The 20,327-nt window shown below is 39.2% G+C and overlaps 1 protein-coding gene and 1 long non-coding RNA gene across 2 annotated transcripts in view; one reads left to right on the top strand and one right to left on the bottom strand.

The window, feature by feature from the left end:
• LOC142086049 (uncharacterized) overlaps nt 1–20,327 on the bottom strand; it is a 50,379-nt gene that overhangs the window by 26,436 nt on the left and 3,616 nt on the right. Inside the window, exons 2-3 of the long non-coding RNA XR_012674948.1 lie at nt 9,629–9,756; nt 2,248–2,350 (exon numbers count right to left, since the gene is read on the bottom strand). This is a non-coding gene — a long non-coding RNA (uncharacterized LOC142086049). The remainder of the gene's footprint in view (nt 1–2,247; nt 2,351–9,628; nt 9,757–20,327) is intronic.
• TRH (thyrotropin releasing hormone) lies at nt 9,588–11,566 on the top strand. The gene is made up of 2 exons (XM_075158520.1): nt 9,588–9,783; nt 10,992–11,566. Exons 1-2 carry the CDS (start codon nt 9,588–9,590, stop codon nt 11,555–11,557), a joined length of 762 nt encoding a protein of 253 aa, XP_075014621.1. The 3' UTR covers nt 11,558–11,566.

Below are 20,327 nucleotides of genomic sequence, written 5' to 3'. Positions count from 1 at the left end.
ATACTAAGTTTCCTCAAAGGATTCAAGGAATTCAAAAGATTAAGCTTCAACACTTCTGTGTTTGCAAAACTATAAAACTCTGGGGTTTACAGTTAGAGCAGAAGGTTTTACCATTTCTGGAATTTTTGAGAAGGAGGGTGTCAACTGAAAGTTACAGAGCCTTCAAAAGAGGCCCTTTACTTTTGTTTCTCACCATTTTCAGGTCACACTTCAAGTGACATTCAGCATTAGCCAGCAGAGCTTCTAATGATTTCACCAGATTCTCTAGGCCAATTTATTCACCTGGTTTTAACTAGCAGCTACCCCCAAGAGGCCTCAGAGCTCGTATCAGAAACAAGTGTTTCCCACCACAGGTGCTTGCACTAAGCAACAGCAGAAACACCAGGGCTGGGGCTCAGTGCTGGAACAAACAGAGAATGTGGTAGAGGAGTTGCCTTCATTTCCCCCCTAGATTTTATATTCCCAACTACTGAAAATGAATGGAAAAACTGTTATTATTCCTCAATGTTTTTGTTTTTTGATGAATCGTAACAAAGCCAACTGGGCTGTGACACGCTGTGCTGCTGACTATCGTGAAGCTCCTCTAGTTGGGTATGTCTGCCACAAAGGGGCTCACTTATGCTAATGCTGGCTGCTACTACAGTGGGCTGCATTTCTAAAACTTAGTTCACAGATCATTAAATCCACTGAACACTATCTAGGCCCATTTACTTAGCAAATGCATTTTGAGGACTAGGTAGATAAAACTTGTTTGAAACCCTGCCTCCAGCAATGATTAATATTTAATACAAGATTTGTAGGTTAGGTATAATCGCTGGGAAAAGCTGACAATTTTGGCGGATCATAAGTCCTTTTTTAGTCCTAAGAAGAGAGACAAACTTTCAGACACAAATGCCTTTCCTCAGCTCTAAGAAAGGTCTGTATTCCTGAAAGCTTGCCTGCCCTGTACTATTGGTCTAACAATAGGGACCATATAAAGATCATTGTGGCTGTACCCACTCTGGCATTCTGATGTTATTAAAATCAAGATGAAGCGAAGCAGGAATTATACCTCTCACAAAAATACACTACATCGTCCTGCAGGGCAAACTATTTACATATTCTGATGCATGAGAAGCTGCATTTTAGAAAGGATCACACAGGAAGAGAGAGAGTTGTCCATCTATTACTGATACCCATCTCCATCATTTTCTGCCTGATTAGTTCAATTCAAGGAACAAACTGGGAAGAGTGATACAAATAAGCTGTGCTTTTAGATTTTCCAGAGAAAACAAAAGAGCCTCTCATTTCTGTTAGCAAACAAGACATTCCTAATTTACAACACTGTTAACAAGAGGACGTTCAGACAGAACAACTTAAATTTGCAGTCACTGCAAGAAATTCAGTAAATAACCAAGAGGATAAAATTGTTTAAAAGATGAGAAGCTAGAAACTACAATCCCAGTGACAGTGTACACTTAATAAAAATTAATGGGATGCTTCAAGTAGCCAGTGGAGATATTTCTCTTAGCCTTGCACACAGAAGTAATGTCATGTAGGCAACTTTTTAAATGAAAAAGGTGTGTCTTGTGATGTACTACCAAAAAACCCAAGCTGTTTTAATACGGGAATGCTAAGTGAACAGAAGAAGTGAATGGATTCTGACCTCACTTCCTGACACTGCCACCACAGCAAATCACTTAAACATTCAGCACGTCTCAGTGACACTGGTAACAAATGCAATGGCAGGCGGCATATGAATTTCATGCAATATTTTTTTATCCTGTAGTTCAAGAAAAGAAGAGCAGTTTCCACAACAACTTCTACATTTCAGGGTTCCTAGAGGGATGACTACACTAAAGACGACCAATGTACTTCAGTTACCCATCTCTGACAGTGACCAGAGCAAGGTGACCCAAGGAAGATGTAAAAATAAAAACATCTGCCAAGGAGAACTTTCTGCCTAACTCCAGGCTGTCATAGTTGACCAATTGCACAAAACATGAGTGTTTATATTATCTAAAACAGAGATCAGACTTGGGTTAGCAGCAGATTTTCTCATTATTCACTTTCAAGATCTTTTTAGCGACCAACACTTGTGTGCCCAGTGACAGACCTAACGCTAAGGCCCAATTGTTAGGAACACTGACATTGAGCGGGACAAGTACTCAGCACAAGTAGAGGACTCGGGCTCCTGCGCACACGTGGGGAGTGAGCTGAGCCAGCAATCCAAGTAACAAGCAGGTTGGAGACAGGAGGAACACAAACCTCAATCCTCATAGCTCGCACGTAAGGGTCTGGCTCTGGGTTTGAAGGAGTTGTCTGTCTGTCAGTGTCTCCGTTTAGAAGCCCTTTCAGAAGCTGGTGTGCCCTTGAGAATGTTTAAAAGAAAAATAAGGAACTTCTTCAACACAGTTGATACAGAAGCTCAAGGGACTTGAAACACCTGTGATAAAAGACAGCGGTTGGACAAAGGGGTCGAGGATCACAGTGGTGCTGAAACACTATATTTAGGTGTGAAATGTGACAGTTGGACATCTCTGTGCAATTCTAGAACCAACCACAGACATACACACGTACTGGGAGCCAAATCCTGTGCTGACACAAGCTCTGGACAAGTCTGGGGTGTCAGTGGGTTTGTGACAGACAGAAAAGTACAGCTTGGAAGACGGCTCTGGAGTTTGATAAAAGAAAATCATGAGTAATTGTGCAGTGAGTGGGAAGAAAGGACATTAACACTTATAAAACAAACCTCCAGAAATCTTTTAAATAGAAAAATCACCTGCAGGGAAAATGAAACAGAAAAAATGTGGCCAAAAAAAGCGAAAGAGAATTCTAAAAAGAAAGATAGCATATTAAAAAGAGACAGTTTTCCAGCTGTGAAATAGGAAACGGACATTGTTCATGAAACAAAAGACCCTTTGAGGTGCTTAAATTTAACTTTCTTCCTTTAAACAAAGCATTAAAGCTCCATTAAATCAGTCCAAAATAAGACAAAAATAAGTCTGAACAAAGGGCCAGATGCTTGGCTGGAAGTCCTGGCCATTGCGCTGTGGATATAATTTTGCACCTACTGAGAAGCTTTGCATGGGGATGTAGTTGTAACATAGGATTTCGTCCCTGTTCTCTAAAGGGAGTCCTCAGCTCAAAGGTGTCAAGAAGCAATTATAATGAGAATGAAAACAGGCTGACCTCTCTTCATGCTTTTGTGAATAACTTTTAACATTCAGTTTCTGTCAACAGATAAAGGAACTTCTTTTATGAAATTATCATTATAAAATAAATGAGAAGATAAACCATATTTCACCCTGTAGAATTCTACTAAGCCTGACTTTTGAATCCAAAACACTCAGAAAGCCTACCCTTTGAGTTGTCTCCTAGGGGAAAGGAATCCCTGAACAGTGTAGGAAACAGTGTAGGATTTCTGACCAGCATTGGATTGTACTCCTATTCATTCTGGCATAGAGGATACTCCTAAGAGAAAGGGAATTCCTAGCCCCTAACTGCTGGAATGAGGGATTTGCATGCATTTTTATGCCATATAGAACCCCTGTACCAGTAACCAGGAACTCACCTACAATGTCTAGAAGCCAATTTGGAGCTACTACTCCTGTTCTGATCAGGTGCTGGAGGTCCGGAAGCCTGCCCAGACAAAAAAAAACCAAAACCCACAACTTCTTTGCAGATGCCCTATTCCTCATTTGTGAATCTGAAATCATGTTGCTGCTGTAGGCAGGCATGCAGGCCTAAGACACTCTTTGTACTCATTTCAGTACTCTCTTTGTAATATTTCTAAGCACACTTATTATGAAAGTTGCATTGCAGTCTCAGAACATAGATGTTCATTGCTAAGCAGTTCCTACTTTCAGAGGAACAGAAAGGATCATTAGCTAGATCTAATCTAATCAAGTTTCACCCAGGTACTTTAAATAAGATAAAAAAAAATTGTTAGACTAAAGTATTTCTGTTCCCAGAGCTCAGACTGCTACATGCTGGGGAAACATTGATCTCAGTACTCATATGAAGACAAAGAATTTGTTGCTGAGATGCCCTGATGATCCTGGCCCACAGAGCAGAATCTCTGTCCACTGCCACCAAGATTCTTGCATTCTCAGAGGAACAGACTTTCCTCATCCTAAATGTTCTTCCTCAAATATCTTAATAAAACATTTGTCCTGCCAAAAGAAAATTAATTTCATTTCTAAATCTCCAAGCAACACCAAGGCTACATATGGAAAATCACATCAATGTTTAATTATCATCATAGCTAGGAATCTGAATTCGATTAAATTTGTTAAACCTCAGCTTCCAGGTACTAGTCCTTCTTACGCTTTTATAGCATAAAGATAGAAAACACCCCATTGTTATCTTCTCCACATGTAAGGACATAAACACAGCAATCACCTCATGCCTCTCTGATTAAATGTGAATGCTAAATTGAACAGGATGATAGCTGGACAACATTTTGACCAGAGACTGACACTAGCTGTGTCTGGGATGGGGGTATTGGTAACTCTAAGTACAGAGATTATGGGACTGAAGGTATTGCTTGTCTTGCAAATCTATTCCTCTATTTGTGATTTAGAGGGCTGGAGCTGATGGTTTAATAAGAACATCCCATCCACAAGAGCTGACTGGGGATGTACCACAGAAACAAGTTTCTGTCAGAAAATGCTTTTTCAAAACTGCAATGCTTTGTAAATACATTTTAGCTGAAAAAAATTCCGCTGAGTTTTGAGACCAGCTTCCTAGCAGGGCTGTTGAGGAACCAATGCCCCAAACATATGCATTAAGAAGACTGATCAGATCTATTGACTCTAGAACTTCCCGATTGCTCCCGGCTGCTTGACGGTCTGTGCAGGTAAGAGAACTTCCCATTGGGATTGAGGGATTGGCTCAAGATTTGTGGATAAACTCCACTGGAAAATAATGATCAGTACAAACCCCACCTTGTGCTCCAAGGGCAAGACAAATTTTTAACCTTGCTTCTTCACAATACATACATAGCAACCTAGCTATCCATGCAATTCAATTTTAAAAAAATCCTGCCAAAACAGGCCAATTCACTTCACACTTCTTGCCTTGCAGAAGAGAGAAACTCTATGATGTGACAGATAGTAGTCACAATGCTTAATGTGCTCCAAATATTTTATGTTAAAAAGAATAGAGAAATGTGATTAACTGAAGAAAAAAATGTAACAAAGATTAAGAAGCTATTCAGAATTACTGAAGCCTTCAACCACATGATGAAAACATCCTTTTTTTTTTATTTATTTAGAAGGCATCCTTAGTTTCAGCAGCTTATCAAGAAAGCATTGTAGGGAGCCACCAACAGAATTAACAACTTCACTGTTCTGTTTCACTTTTCTAAGGACATGTTTAAAAATGCAGTTCCCATTCCATCAATGCCCACTTTAATTTATAGGTCAATATATTAATTTTTTAAACTCAGGTGTCGTACCATAAGAGATCTTAAGGAGTTACTACACCCAGGAAATGCCAAGTAGCTAGTGTGAAGTACATGTAATTCCTTATGAGGTTCACTGTGACTGATGCAATAGCAGTTCCCAAATATATGGCATTAGTATTTGACTATGCTAGAAATAACGTAATGGAGAAGAAGACCTGTTAGCTTGCCCAGAGAAATCAGGGGGCACAGTATGGTTTGTGATGGTTGGAGAGTCTTAAAAAGAAAGTAACCAAGGGTTAGGTGACAGACTGGGCATTGACTGCACAGTCTCATGCATTTGGCCATTACTGCACATGCATTATAAGACTCAGTAAGAGGCTTCTGCATGGAGCGGCTCCTGCTGCATCTAAGCTGGAGCTACAGATGCAAGCCTTCTATGCTATGCGGATTAATTTCAAACTGGAGGGAGAACTACATGCTAAGAATTATTTCCAGCTCGTAATTCCATTATTATGAGGATTTTCACACTGGAGATATGTGGCAAATGCAGATTTATTAAATTGCAGTCATACAAAGTTCCAAAGCATGTCTTAGCTATCCTATCATCTCTAGGTAGCTGAGAAATTCAATATGTCAACTGCTGTATCACAAGTGAAATCTGACTCATTCACTCAGTGCTAAGATGAAATACATTCATATGGGAGGCTATTTTTAATATCAAATTCTTAGCTCTTCCTCGAGTTAATTTGCTTATATGATTTTGTATGTGTGAAAGTGTTTCAGCTCTTTAACCTTCTCTTTTCCCATCTGTGTTTTTCAAGAGCTATGCTTCAAAGTGTGAGAGGATTTTTTAAAATCCAATTCAGTATGTGGATCATTTCAAGTCAGAGACAGACAAGTTCTAAGGCTAACCCCACTTAAACTAGATGAGAAATCTGGCTGATTTCAGTGGACTCTGGATTAGGCATTTTGTTAGGGCAAATCTGGGGCTAAGCTACAGACAGCTACTGCTTTGTTAAACAAGCAATTCTGTTATTAATGAAAGCATTTAAAACACTTTCCAGCATTCTTTAGATTCCTGGAAAGCCCTAGTGCATTGCATAAAACTAAAAATACATAGGAACTGTCTTTACAGGGATCTTTGCTTTGGATGAGCGACTGTTAGTTGCTCAGTCATTGTTTACTGGCCCGCTATAGCAAATTGCCTGTTGATCTTTGCATTTAATTGCCTTGCAGGTCTTTGATTCTGATGCCTGCTCAGGAAAACAATATTGGCGTGGTCTTAGATTGGCAAAGACAACATCTTCATGAAGCCATAGATGTGTTCTGCACGTAAGGTGCATGATGTCTCAAACTCCCTTAGAAATCCAAACAAGAAGGAAAATATATTAAATTTTAAATATAATTGTTACAAATGCAGTTATAATGCTGTAAACCCCAATCTCTATCCCCACTGCAAATCTGGAACAAGTGCACTGACATTCAAGGCTCTTCTTAAATTACATCAGGATAATTAATATCAAAAAGCACATCTATATACAATTACTGATACATTTTTCCTGAGATATTAAGAGAAAATTCAGGAGATGACCACACTCTCATGGAGTAAGACTGAGGTAATGGCTGCTTTCCACTGAAGTCACCCCAAAGAAGTTGGCTTTCATTTCCTGAAGAACTGAAAACAAGATGATTCTTGTGTATTTTCTGATCATATAAAGTTGAATGGGGTGGTGAAAAAAAACTCTGTAAGATGACCATTTTTTGTTAAATTCTGATGGGTAATAAGTCACATTGATAGAGAACAACTGACTTCACCCCCGTTTAGTTTTATATGGTATTTCCATCATCTGTTCAAACACAAAATGCCTTTCGCCTTAAGGAAATTTTAAAGGCCACATGAGGATCCACATTACCTATAAGCATAACTGATCCACTTTTAAATGCAGTGCTTTTAAGAGTATCCCCAAAATGCTTTCTGTCTCAGACTGTGGCACAACACCCTAGAGAGCTGCTAAAATGCCAGTGTCCTACCAAGAAAGGTGCTTTCAAGCCATGGTGACAGGTTGTTGGTTTTTGTTGCTACTTACTGCTGAAGATAAATTTTAATTTAAATGCTTTGATGGCAGTGATGAGAAGGACATACGAAGGTGGTTTTGTGTTCACGACAATGGTAGTAAATGGGAAAGCAGAAAAACATTGACTTCACCTGGTTGAAACTTTCCATGTAATAACAATAAAAGAATCCTGAATTGCTTCAATACTGTGAGCAATCCATACTCCAGTTTTAATCCTACATATTGTAATTGGCATCACTAAGATTATCGAAGAATCACTAGCTCTTTATCTGTGCCCCCTGCATGATCTGTTTTTAGTAGTACTGTATGGAAGAATATCTCAAATAGACAGATGGGTTAAAGAGAGGGAGTCTTACTTCTAGTTACAATAGTATAATGCTTTTTGAAGCACATAGCAGCAACAAAACTATGTTTTAATATGTAATGCTATGCACCCCATATTCTAATGTACTGTTTATGGAAGCCTATGCCAAGAAAATATGGAATTGCGAGCCAAAAACTGTATAGTATCACTCAGAACAAGAAGCCATGGTATAAACTTATTTAAATAGAATCCATCACATTTTTTTCATTGTTTTTCTTCCTTAGCTTAATAAATTACTTACCTCTTTGCATTTACTCCACAGTGCTTGCTTAATAGAGGATACACAAGCTTCTTTTTGTTAAGCAGAGAAAAACCTCCTTTTCTCTATGCTGTGTTACATAAAATTCAACATAATCTCTTTAGAGGATGGAAAAATAGCAATTTCTGGGAGTCGAGCATGGATATATGGAGGTCAGCAAATAACTATCAGAGTTTTAAAATGCATTCAAAATGCAGATCTCTGACATCAGTTAAAAAAAAAAGAAAACAACACATCACCTAAATTACCTCACAGCTATTTGCATAAAGGGTTCAGAGGCAGTACAGTATAAGTACAGAGACACAAGCCATCTAAAGAGAACTTAGCAACAGTTCTATTGGATACTCTGTGTGTCTGTAGCAGAAGAAGGGCAACCTTGAAGCTCAGATGTGCAAACAGCTTTAAGGACTAAACAAGCTCTTGGCAGATGCATCAAGCAAAAATCTGAAACTACAAACCAGGTAATTTACCAAATCATTTCCTTTTTAGCTGATTCTAACTCTCTTTCTAAAGATTGCTCTGAGCCAAATAGTCTATGTGATATTCTTAGGGCTGTTATTCAAGGACTTCATTAGAAGTGATAGAAATCTGCTAGTAAGAGAGGAAATAAACTCATTCTCTATTTTAAAAATGTGTAAAATTGTGCATTTCTTTTATGTTCTGAAGATATAATTAAATTAAATGACTGCTATACTAGTATTAAAGATGTATTCAATTCTACTGAAGGAACTCTGCTTACTGGAAAATAAATCCATGATAAGTGCATTAGGAATTCCATTGCTAGCTGCAAGTACACTTGTTATCTGGACAAGAGGTAATAGAGGATATGATTATTATTATGTCTCTGAAAAAAAAATGAGATGCTTCCCCAATGCAAGAAATCTCCCTGACCAATGGAGCATAGCTATCTTACTATATTGACAAATACACAGACACACAGCTACTTTAAATGTATAGAAATAGATACTAAAAAACTAATGGACTATTAAAGTTGGGCTTTAACTAAAGGTGGAATGAAAGTGCTGCAAATCCCAGTATTATTTTAAAATGAACCCTTAGCAAAGGGAATTGCCTGGTGGAGATTGTTAGTGCAGGTATATATGTGTGTACCTCATGTGGGGCAACAGTTAACATAGAGTTCAAGAGCGAAATTATTTTTGCCTCTTGGCAGAAGGCAAAGCAAAATCACTGGCTTTCAGAACTATCTATGCATCAGGAGGCTAGGTTTTAAAATGTTCGTATTTATTCTGCCAGAAAAATGAACAAGTTCCTGGTTTTAATTATGAAGAATTTACAGATTCTTTGAAGAATATAAAATAAACGGAGAGGTTAGGCACAGAAATTAGGAAGGACCCTCATAAGAGACTTCAATCCTTACAGCAGTGCCATATTTTTTTTTCAATGTCTGGAAATATTGCTATTATTGCTAGGTTTGTGTGCTCCACCCTCCTCCCCTGTTGTTCTCTCTCCCATGGAAGTTGCAGGAACCCCCGTCCCACAATGCCATCTATCCAGCTGCCATTGCTACTCCTCTGCCTGACCTTGTGTGGTGTTTGCCTTAACGGTGGGCAAGGCCTTCCAGAGGGAAGTGAGAACATGGGAAGAAGTCCCCTGGACGACATCCTGCAGAGATCTGAAAGCCTCATTCTTCAGTCTGTCCTCAAGAAAGCTGAAAAGGAAGAAGAGATGAATAAAGGTATATATAACACTGGGGACATCCATCTAGCGATGTTGGCATAGTAGTTGGCTGAGATCATTAAAGCCAATGTATAGTTCCCAGGTTCTAATGTATATACTTATTACTTTAACTAAGGGGAGGGGAAGGATAGGAGGTCTGCTGCAATACACTGACACAGAGTTTTCAAAAGGTGCTTTCTTCTCTAAGATCTCCCCACTTAGGCAATGCTGTACCATCACTAAGCAGCTGCTGCATAATAAGAAGGTAAAAGCCTGTCACAGAAAACTTGCCTGTCTGGCACATACTTCCCTAGGGAAGCTCTAAGAGGACACATGGAGGACACTGCCCAGTTGTGAACCCTGTACCTAATGTTAATTGGAGGTGGGAGTGCTGCCATTCACCTACTACCTCAACCCACAGGTTTCTACACCCCAACAGAGGTGGGCTTTTCTGTGGCTGGCAATGCAGAGGCTGCTCTAGTGTCCACCGCCTCCTAGCTTCCAGATGCTCTGCTCTCACTAGTCACAGCAGGGGAAGCAAAATAGACTCAGGGATTGCAAGAAGCAGCACATAGGTGCCTGCCCCCAACAAGGAGCACAGAGCCCTTTCAGAGTGGAAAGAGTAGCTGGCCTCAAGTGCCCATAGAAAAAGCCTTCCTCCCTCTTCACATGAATGCTGAGAGTTGGTCATGTTGATCCAACACCTGAACTATTAAAAAGAGCTTAAGAATGAGTAAGAGATACTAATAGAGTTCTGATTGGTAGCTGGAAACACTGAGCTGGCTTTCAGATGTCCACATCCCTGCTTCCACTTGTGTCTCAGCCCTATCCTTTCCCTGTCTCATGCTGATTTCCAGCTCTTCCCCATACCCAGCTTCTGCAGCTGATTTCTTCCAGCTGCACAGCATCTTTTACTCACCTTCCTTTACCTGAAGCTGACACATTTACCTGAATCAACACATTAGGCTTTGTCATTGCATGTCTTCCCATTTGGCTGCAGCTAGTTCCTAATGTATCAATCCAACCTTGCTAAAAATGTGCCAGAACTGTTTTGACAGATGCCATCCAGCGTGATCAAATTCAAGACCATACAGTTAACTGTGCAATTAAAAGGGCATAATGAGCAATAGATTATGATCCTGCACCGTAGAACTCCACAAATTCCCATTTCAACTTCCTTAGCGCAGATTATGGGGGCTCATTAACGTTATTCTTTTCCTTGGACAGAATCAAATGCCCCTCTGCCAGAATGGCTTTCCAAAAGACAACACCCTGGGAAAAAGTACCTAAGTGACCTGGAGAAGAGACAGCATCCTGGAAGAAGAGATGTTGAGGAAGACACATATTATGAAGACATTCAGAAGAGGCAGCATCCAGGGAAAAGAGAGATAGAAGACGACTTTGATGGCTATCTGGAGCTGAAAAAGCAACAGCATCCCGGCAGAAGCTCATTGTCGGATCAGTATGCTGACATCCCTAGAGCACAGCTAACCTACGTGAATGAGTTATCCAAAAGACAGCATCCAGGCAGAAGGTATCTGATATACAAGCGCCAGCATCCTAGCAAAAGAGGCTGGAATGATGAGGTAGACCTAAATGACCAATATGGTGAGAAACGCCAGCACCCTGGAAAAAGGCACTGGAATCCTGACAGCCCAGATGATGCAGGCCCCTGCAACTTTCAAGAGTCCTTCACCTGTAACAAAGGCAGCTTGTTGCTTGATTTAGTAGAAAATGTTAGCAAAGACAGGGTAGAAGAAAAACGTCAGCACCCAGGAAAGAGATCAGCATGAGAAAGTGAAACAGAGGAATAAGAAAATAATTGAATAATTGTGTATCATTTGCATTTGGTGAGGTAAACTGCCAGATCACTAAAAAATTCCGTTCACTCCCTTTTGGCTTCCCGCTGCTGACCTCTGTACCTATCTTTCAGTGCGTTAATGTTCCCATTTAAATTGATGGCTTTGTCACACACTTAAAGTATAAGGAAGTAAAGGACCCAGTTGAATGGGACAGGCAAGTACTGAGAGTCTTCAACTCCACCACTTTAGGAAGTTAAGAGTGCTCATTTCCTTATGGGCCCAGATCCCAGAATAATGTCACTATGTGTGTCCAATTTTCTGTTCCCAAATGACTATAACAGGATCTTAAATATCTGTTCTGATGCTACGAAAGTGGAATAATTATATGGTTTCCTCTCACATCAGTGAAATCAGTAAATTAATAGAGATGGAGAAAAAAGAACAACATGTGCCAATTATTTCAAAATGAAATTGGATAGGTTTTAAATTTTAAATGATACATTAATGAGACCTGAACCCTTGCGCACTACAATCTGTCCAGACAGTAAGCACTAAACAGAGATAGGACCTGTTCCAACTGGAACAGAGTTTGACTTGGAACTGGCCAGTAAAACCCCTTTTCATCTACGAGGCTGCACAAAGGGTTAATGTATCCCAGAGCATCTCAACCACAAGTTGTGAACCTGACTGCGTACACCCCATACTAGAACTCCCACCCTGCTGTGTCCACACTTCAGTCATGCCACTTGAAATCATGCCTTCTGCTCAGACATTTAAAAATGAAACAGGCAGATGTCCTTTTCTTCCAATAAGGATTTCTGATTCTCTCCTCTCAAAGGAGTGCTTTCACTTTCATGGTCACACTCCCAAAAGTGTTTATTTGATATGAATGATTTAATAAACATCAATAGTCAACTCTGGGTGTCCTTACTGGTTGTGCAAACATACTGTAAGAGCGAAAAACATAAACACAACTGAAGGTAAATAAAAATAAAGGTCAAAGGGTATTTTTATTGGCACAATCTTTTTGCATGCTGGTAGTCAGCACATGTTTATACATAAAACGGTTTTGCTACTGAAGTGGAAGGATGATTTGCATTTAGATAGACTTCCTTTTTAAATCTTCTACCTGTATGACACACAAAATTATGCATCTGGGCTAAACCCACAGCAACCTTGTCACCTAGTTCACAGGGAACTTTACTAGAAGTCTGATTTCCTGTTCACAGGTCTAAACAATAGATTTACTGATTTTTGCAATTAATGCACAGTTATTGAGTGTATTGAGTTATTCGTATCACTTTTTATACATTCAAAGAGGTTAGAGCATGTCAGTATTTCGCTAGAATGTTATCTTTTTATAAACAAATGAGTATGTTTTCCACTGACATTCATCCTTCTCAATACCATCAAGACACATTAAGTGCCTTGAGTGTTCCTTTTGAATATCATTGTTTCCCCACTCAGTGCCTCAGAGCAATTCCTCAATTATAGAACTTAGTTTTGCCATATGGTTTAGTTACCCTGAAGAAGAATAATTAATCATCTCAGCAAGTTTCACTGAAGTTAGATGTTCCCAGGCTGACCAACACTTAACATGATCTATCAAACAATTTCTAACTTTGGAGATAATACGCTGTTTAATGTATGTGACAACTGGCAGACCTCTTCTATTGACAGGGGTTTTCTAATTAACAAGTGCCGAAGAAATCCTCAGAGGAGGTAGCTGGGAACATTCCATACACTTCAAATTCCTTCAGCACACTTTCTGTATATGATGCCTTTTAAAATGTTCAGTTTTCATTTTATAAGGGAAAAAAAGATTTGTCTAAAGAATACCATTTCATATACCATTTCCAGCAATGAATTAATGCTTCTTAAACCTCAGGGAACACTACTACACAAGACCACCACCACTTGCTATAAAATGTCCAAAATAAGTGAAAAACAGGAAAGAAAAAATTACCAAGTGGGTAAACATGGGCAACAGCAAAAATGCATCACAGTTCCTGCAAGACAAGGATGCTGCTGTGGCTGTTACAAGAAAGCCAAGGTGGGGAAGGGAAAGAAACATGAAAGCCCAAGGTCAAAGCTTTTAATATGCAGCTACAAACAGCTGGTTCAAACTATTAGGTTACTGTCTATAAAATCTACCATTCTGAGTAAATCTCAGATGTACTTTATTATCCATAAATCAATCACTTATTAAACAGGAAAGAGTGTGCTCTCCTCTCAGTGTGGCCAGTAAAAAGCTAGCACAACTGATTTTATCTAAGTCTAATTTTTCCATCTTCTGTATTTTAGGTTCTGAGTGCTCCAATATTTTCAGAGATGCCAAGTTCTGCCAGGGGCTAGTCATCTGTTTAAAAGCAAGGCTATCACTACTATAATTTTTTAATTATTTCCATTGGTTCTGAGTTGTTTTGCTTTGTTGAGGTTTTTTGCGTTTTGTTTTTTTTTTTTAAAAGCCAAGCCTGAGCTGACGGCACTTTACAGTAAATCAGATTTATCACGTCATTATTATCATGCCTGCAGTTTTTAAAATTTGCCTCAGTTTGGAGCTGTTGAAAATGCACTCGCCTGGCTGGGAGAGGCGCAATGTAAGCAGATACTGGGAGAGCTCTGACCCATTTCAATTACTTAAAAAAAACAACTTTGTTACTCCAGCAAAAGGTCTCTGGAAAATGACAGAAACACTCTCAGAGATTCCTAGACAGAGGTGGGACCACATGTGAAAGATCCCCTTCCAAGCTGTGTAGGCCAGTAGCCAGTTTGAAGGACAAGACACAGATTTCCATTCAGAAAAGCACATGTACGGGTCCTGATGCTGGCTTGATATGCCCATGAACAGAAAACAGTATAACTTGGAGACTGAAACATGAGCCAAAAGTCCAGAGCTTCTGTCAGTGACCTGGGTTTGAAAATCATAGAAACTCAAAGAGAATGACCCTGGAAACAGAACTGAACTTTCCGCATCATATTTCCCATGTATATAACTCTCGGAAGAGCCAGCAAATCTGCTACTGAGGCACTATAAAAATGCAACCATCATTGCCAAGTAGCCAGAAAAGTGACAGCCCTGACAGAAATCCCAAGAGGATGAAGCAGGATGCTCTTAACCTTCCACAGATATTTGTCTAATTATAGCTAGTTGTAGTTCTCTTTAATGCTGGGGTTCCTGCACCTACATGACTATTTTGATTATGCTAAACGTGGCTCATGGAGCTACATTATCTCTGAAAAGACTTGGAGATAGAGCTACAAGTGCAACCTAGGAAAGAATAAAATTAATCACCGAATTCAAATTTTGCAGCTAGGTTAGAACTTGCACCTGGTAGGGATCTGATAATCTTATTTAATCCCATGCATTTTTTTGAAACATAAGACCATTTACAAAAAGGGAACAAAAATCCTGTTTTTCTCCATTTTATATTAAATTTTCCCTTTAAAACTTTCAAAAGCTAGCACTTACTTTCAATGGAGAAAATTACTCCGTCATTCTATTACTTGCATAGAAGACTGTCACTCAAGAAAAGGAAAAAGAGGGTTTTCACTGGGGAAAAAGATTACATATTTTAAAAGTTCTCCTACTTTTTTTTAAGTAACTCAAAACAATATTTCAATCTTGCCAACAAAATTTACCCAGATTTTTGTTTTGATTGCAAGTACATTTTCTCTCAGTATCTGCATGAAAATTTCACCTCTTAATTTCTTCCTGTCTTCTGCAGTGTTGCAGACATACAATCAGTCAAGTACAACATTCTTTCTCCTACAGACATAATTCTCAGAGGAGCCCTGCCATTTGTGATTTAAAGTTTTGTGACTATGAAACACACATAACCACAAGTTCTGAAGTTAAGTATCTGTCAGATTGACCTACACCCTAAAAACTTTTTGGTTCTGGAGTTCGGCTAAGGGACTAACCTGAAAAGAACCAGCTTCTATACTATAATGCTCTGCTTCTTTGAGTAGTAAATATAGTGCAATCTCTTAGCAACATGAACTACACAGATATATACTTCTTAGTTATAAGGTAAGAATTTGTTAATTGCACATCTCTCATCATCTTATTTTTATTGTAAACCTTCTCCTTGCTGTCATCTTTTATGAGAATTTAACATCCATGCAAACACCTACACATTACTAGCTTTGCTCAGTCACACACATAAATGTACTTGCACATTTTGATAATTACAGAACAGGGCCTTTAAGTTGCGAAGATCCTTGATGAAGTGCACTATCTGTCTGTAAGACAGTCTGTGGCTCTTCAGGAATGATAACAAATCAACAGCAGACTTGGTCCAAAGGTCATGGAAGTCACTGGAAGAAGCTCCCTTGTCCTCTGCAGAATCTGGATTAGGTCCACAGAGCAAAGCTGTGCACTGGCCCTAATGTGGCACCACAGACATGCCAAATCTTATTTCCAGCTTTAATTGAGACTGAAGCAACCATGCACAGATGAGTTCTTTGTTTACTCTACTGCAATTTTACATTTCTGGCATGTTACCAGTTATTGAGACATAAGGGAGTTTGGTTCCTAAAGAGCAACTTTTACAAGTGTCTTCAAAATGAGCTTTGTTTTCAATGGGAGGGGAAAGTTGATGCGAACAAGCTGTATAATTAACATTTCCTGCAACTATTTACAACTCCTCTCACCATTACTGTTCTGTGCCCCCTCCCACACACTTATCAGCCTTGACCTCTTTGCTAACCCACTGTAATTAGCATGAGCTGAGTGTTTCCGAGGGACATGTGGCCCCAACAAACCCCTTTATTACTACTTTTAATGACTCATTAGTTGGAGAAAGTTTGAAAACAACATCATCACCATAGCTGAAGTAGAGTCACTGCTTGCCTGATAACTCACTCAGTTAAACAGCCAGCTGCAATTTTAATGCATCAGTCAAGACATTGCTATGAATAAAAACTATGATGAAAAGCAGTCAAGTGGAGAAGCACTGCAGAAGGCATGAGCCTGGGTGAGGTCTAGGCTGTAAAGAGACATGACAAAAGACGCAGACAGGGAAATGCTTTTGTTTTCAGGAAATGGGTATGTGGACTATCTGCATTAGAGTGCAGAAGTCCCGCTTCCCTCCCAACAAGAACAGCATGAACTCCCCACTCCTACAGGGTAATGAGGAAGGATTCAGGTTGAACACACAGACCTCTGATAAAAACAGATGGGGTAGTTCCTTGAGAAAACTGAGTAATCTGCCTGCCTTGAGATTACTTTTAGACCTGTGTGAAGATGTTTGTGGTTTGTTTTCCCTGATGAAACCACTGCAGCTTAAAAGTCCTAAGAAGGAAACCAAGAAAAGGACATTTATCAGCTATCTGCCAATTCACTTTGTCTGCTTACATGAGATGAAGGAGCACAGGCTGAAGGAGGGTAAAGCAGAACCAAAATCTTATTAGATCACAAATTGCATTGGTATGCTGGAGCATGATATTGGTTCCTGACAGAGATGGGGCATGTCAGGTACTAATATGGAATGATCCTAGCCAAAAGACAAAGACTCTTGAGTTTATTTCAGCCACTTTGGTTTGAACTGACAGCTAGTGATCCAGACAAGAAAGCAGTACCTCACAGACACACTGGCACTGGAAGTGTTGAGGGACTGAAGGAACACCTTTCTCGTTTACTCACAGCTAACATACACTGCACCTTCCTCATGTTCACATGAACTGGAAAGAGGGAAAATCTGGACTTAAATTACGCAAATACTGCTGCAAAATGGGATGGAGGTAAGCCAGGATCCAACTTGCCATATCAAAGGAAGTTAGTTCATCGCCATCTTCTTTCTGTAATGGATATCCTAACTGAATGCAATTGAGTATGATGCAGCGTAGACACTTCAATAGCTGACTGGTAGAGGGAAAATGTGAGATTATGACTGGGAAAACTAGGGAAAGTGACCTGCTTTGAAGAGGTTGCCTGAAATATGATTGCTGTTTTAAACTAATTTTCACAGAGAAGCATATGTTTCCAGCATAAGTTCCCTCTTGATTCTGAAGCTGGTACTGATGTGTGGGGTGCCTGAAGAAGCTACTGTAGAAAGAGAAGAGAAGGAGGAGAGAGAAAAGCCAAGACAAATGAAAAATATAGTAAGACTTTATGAAAGGTTCTCTGAGCCAAAGCAGTCAAGACAAAAAGCAAGCTCTTTGAACAAGCAGGTTTTGTTGAAGAAGACAGCAACAACAGCCCTGCAAAAAATCACAAATCATTCACTGTTGAATACCCACTGTTGAGGGTATTCCACTTATTGATTTTAGACATGCTGCTTTCAAGATGGGAACTGGTTGCTGTACAAATTCATAGGTGAAATAGAAGACAAGAGAGGCTACAGGAGACAGCACCCAAATATGGGTCCTTGAAATCTGAAATGAGCCCTGAACGTAATTTAGACATTGTGGCATATGGATCCTACGGTTAAAACATTAAATAAAATATAAACACAAGAATTCTGAACATTCCTCTCCCTCCTCTTTATAAGTCACCTACTCTATGTAAAAGTGGTGCCATTCCATGAACTCAGGACCAATATTCCAGATTCTTCAGCAGCGTGAAGGGACCAGATAAACTTGTGTAGATGACTGGCCTGCCAATACGGAAGCAGTTAATAGGCAAATCAGATAAATGGGGCTCAACAAGTTGTCAGCTGCAGCTCTTACAAATCCTTATGCTGTCAGTTTTGATTGATAAGTCTGCAAACACAGGAAAAATCATGGGTTTGGGATGGAAATGTAGCTTCTATCCTCTCTACACAGACTAATTAAACAAATTTGGTTTGTATCAAAATGTTATAAGCAACTTGAGTATATTGAATATATGAGTTTTGTTAAAAGCAGCAGCGATTTGAAAATTTTTTAGTTCTCTGAACAAAATGAAAAATATAGAAAATATTGGTTTAGATCCACCTAAACAAACAAACAAAAAAAGTTTTCTCAGATAAGATAAAATCAAAGATCATTTTATGTTGTAGGAAGAATTTTGTGCTACCCATTTCAATCTTAGGAGATTTAAAATGCATTTTCTAAAATTTATCATTAAATTATAAAATTGAATTTAGGCCAATTTTAAACACAGCATCAATTTAAATTAACTAGCTGTTTAGTTTAGGGAATACTTAGGAAGAACATTCTGATTTTCCACTCTGCTTCCACCCCAAAGACTATATTGAACTCAACACTGTTAATTTTCAGATATTTTAAACTTTTTTCTCAGTGAGTAAGCCATATTTGTGCAAAAATGTTCCACTGCATTCCTTGAGAAGTAGACAAGCACTATCAAGAATTACTTCTAGTCTACATTTACCACCCCTGTGCTGGGATTAGATTCCATTATTTAACATTCCAAATGGCACTGAAGATTTTACAAAGTCGAAGAATACACGTGAACGTAACTGGAATACATTCCTGACAGGACTGTGCCATGGCTACAGGACTGACTGTGTCTCTCTTCTCAGCTGTGCTTCCACTGAAGTCTCTCCTCTTGGACATTAGTAGCAATGACAAACTTAGCAACAGACCAGGTCCTAAAATTCACTGTTAGAGTTACTACAACAGCTCACAAACATATTTTACAACTTATTTACTCAGTGTTTGCAAAGGACTGTGTGTGCAGCAGAGTAGGAGTTGTTACATAATGGATGTGGGGTTTTGCAGGCTGAACTTTTATATTCCAGTGGCGGAACAGGGCAGTACCTGCCTGACTTTGCTTCTTGAGCAAGTGTTTGGAACACATTCCTTTCCTGTGCTGTTGCTCTTTTACATTGATTCACGATGATAAGCCATTACTGATTCAAATTCAGTCCCCAACAGCATCTGTGTCGTTTCAGTAAGGTTTAATTTGTCCCCAAATACCTCTCTTCCTATTGCAACTAGCTGGATGAAGACAAATTAATTTTTGAAGAAGTGTAAACTGGATTGCTTTAGACTGACCTGGATTTTTTCATTTTGTGAACACTCTCTGTGTGGGAAAGTGTGATGAGCCTGACTAACTGACAAGCAGCCAAAGTCTATTCTCATTTACACCAGCACAAACCTAGATTATGCTCCACCTCTGTAAAGGGACATGGGGCCCTTGGAGACACAGGAGCCCAAATTTCCCTTTGGGAACGAACAGACACCATTCAACACATCACTACATCTGGCATGCTAACTTTGTATTATCTCTTCTATAATTCTCTCTGAGAGACTCCCAATAAGAGTCTAATAGTCTCATAAAGATCCAAATCCTATTAAACAGGTGCAATCACTTAATGGGGAATGAGCTCCTCAGGAAGTGCTAAAGACCATTTACGTTCAGAAACACTGCAAACATTTGTTTGCAAACAAATGGCATTTTTCTTTCAAACTGTTGAATGAAATTTGTCTTTTCAAGTGATTGACAGATTGTTTTATCTGCAATTAAAAAAGATTCATTTGGTGAGATGCGTTCTCATAGTCTATGGTCAAATGGAGAACATGCAAAAGAGCACAATTAACTAACTAAAGATTCAGTGAGATGTTTGATTTCTAGTGCACATCCCAGCATGTTATCATCCTCATCACAACTCACTGTATTGTTTTTGTCCCAACAGTAGGCTATTAGACTTCAATCGTTGTATTTACCATTTAATAAGCCTTTAAGACTTTCCCTTTGAAAATGAGCAGTTACTGAAGCTGTAGAGAAAGGCAGATTTAAGGAAGGAGCTTGCTGTTCAGTACAGTCTTGCTTTTCCTTATACCTGATTCTTATTACTTCTGAATGACAGGAGAG

This window comes from Calonectris borealis, chromosome 10, assembly GCF_964195595.1.
Source record: "Calonectris borealis chromosome 10, bCalBor7.hap1.2, whole genome shotgun sequence".
Lineage (NCBI taxonomy): Eukaryota > Metazoa > Chordata > Aves > Procellariiformes > Procellariidae > Calonectris > Calonectris borealis.
Note: the sequence above shows the minus strand (reverse complement) of the source record. Positions and strands in the feature narration are given on the sequence as shown.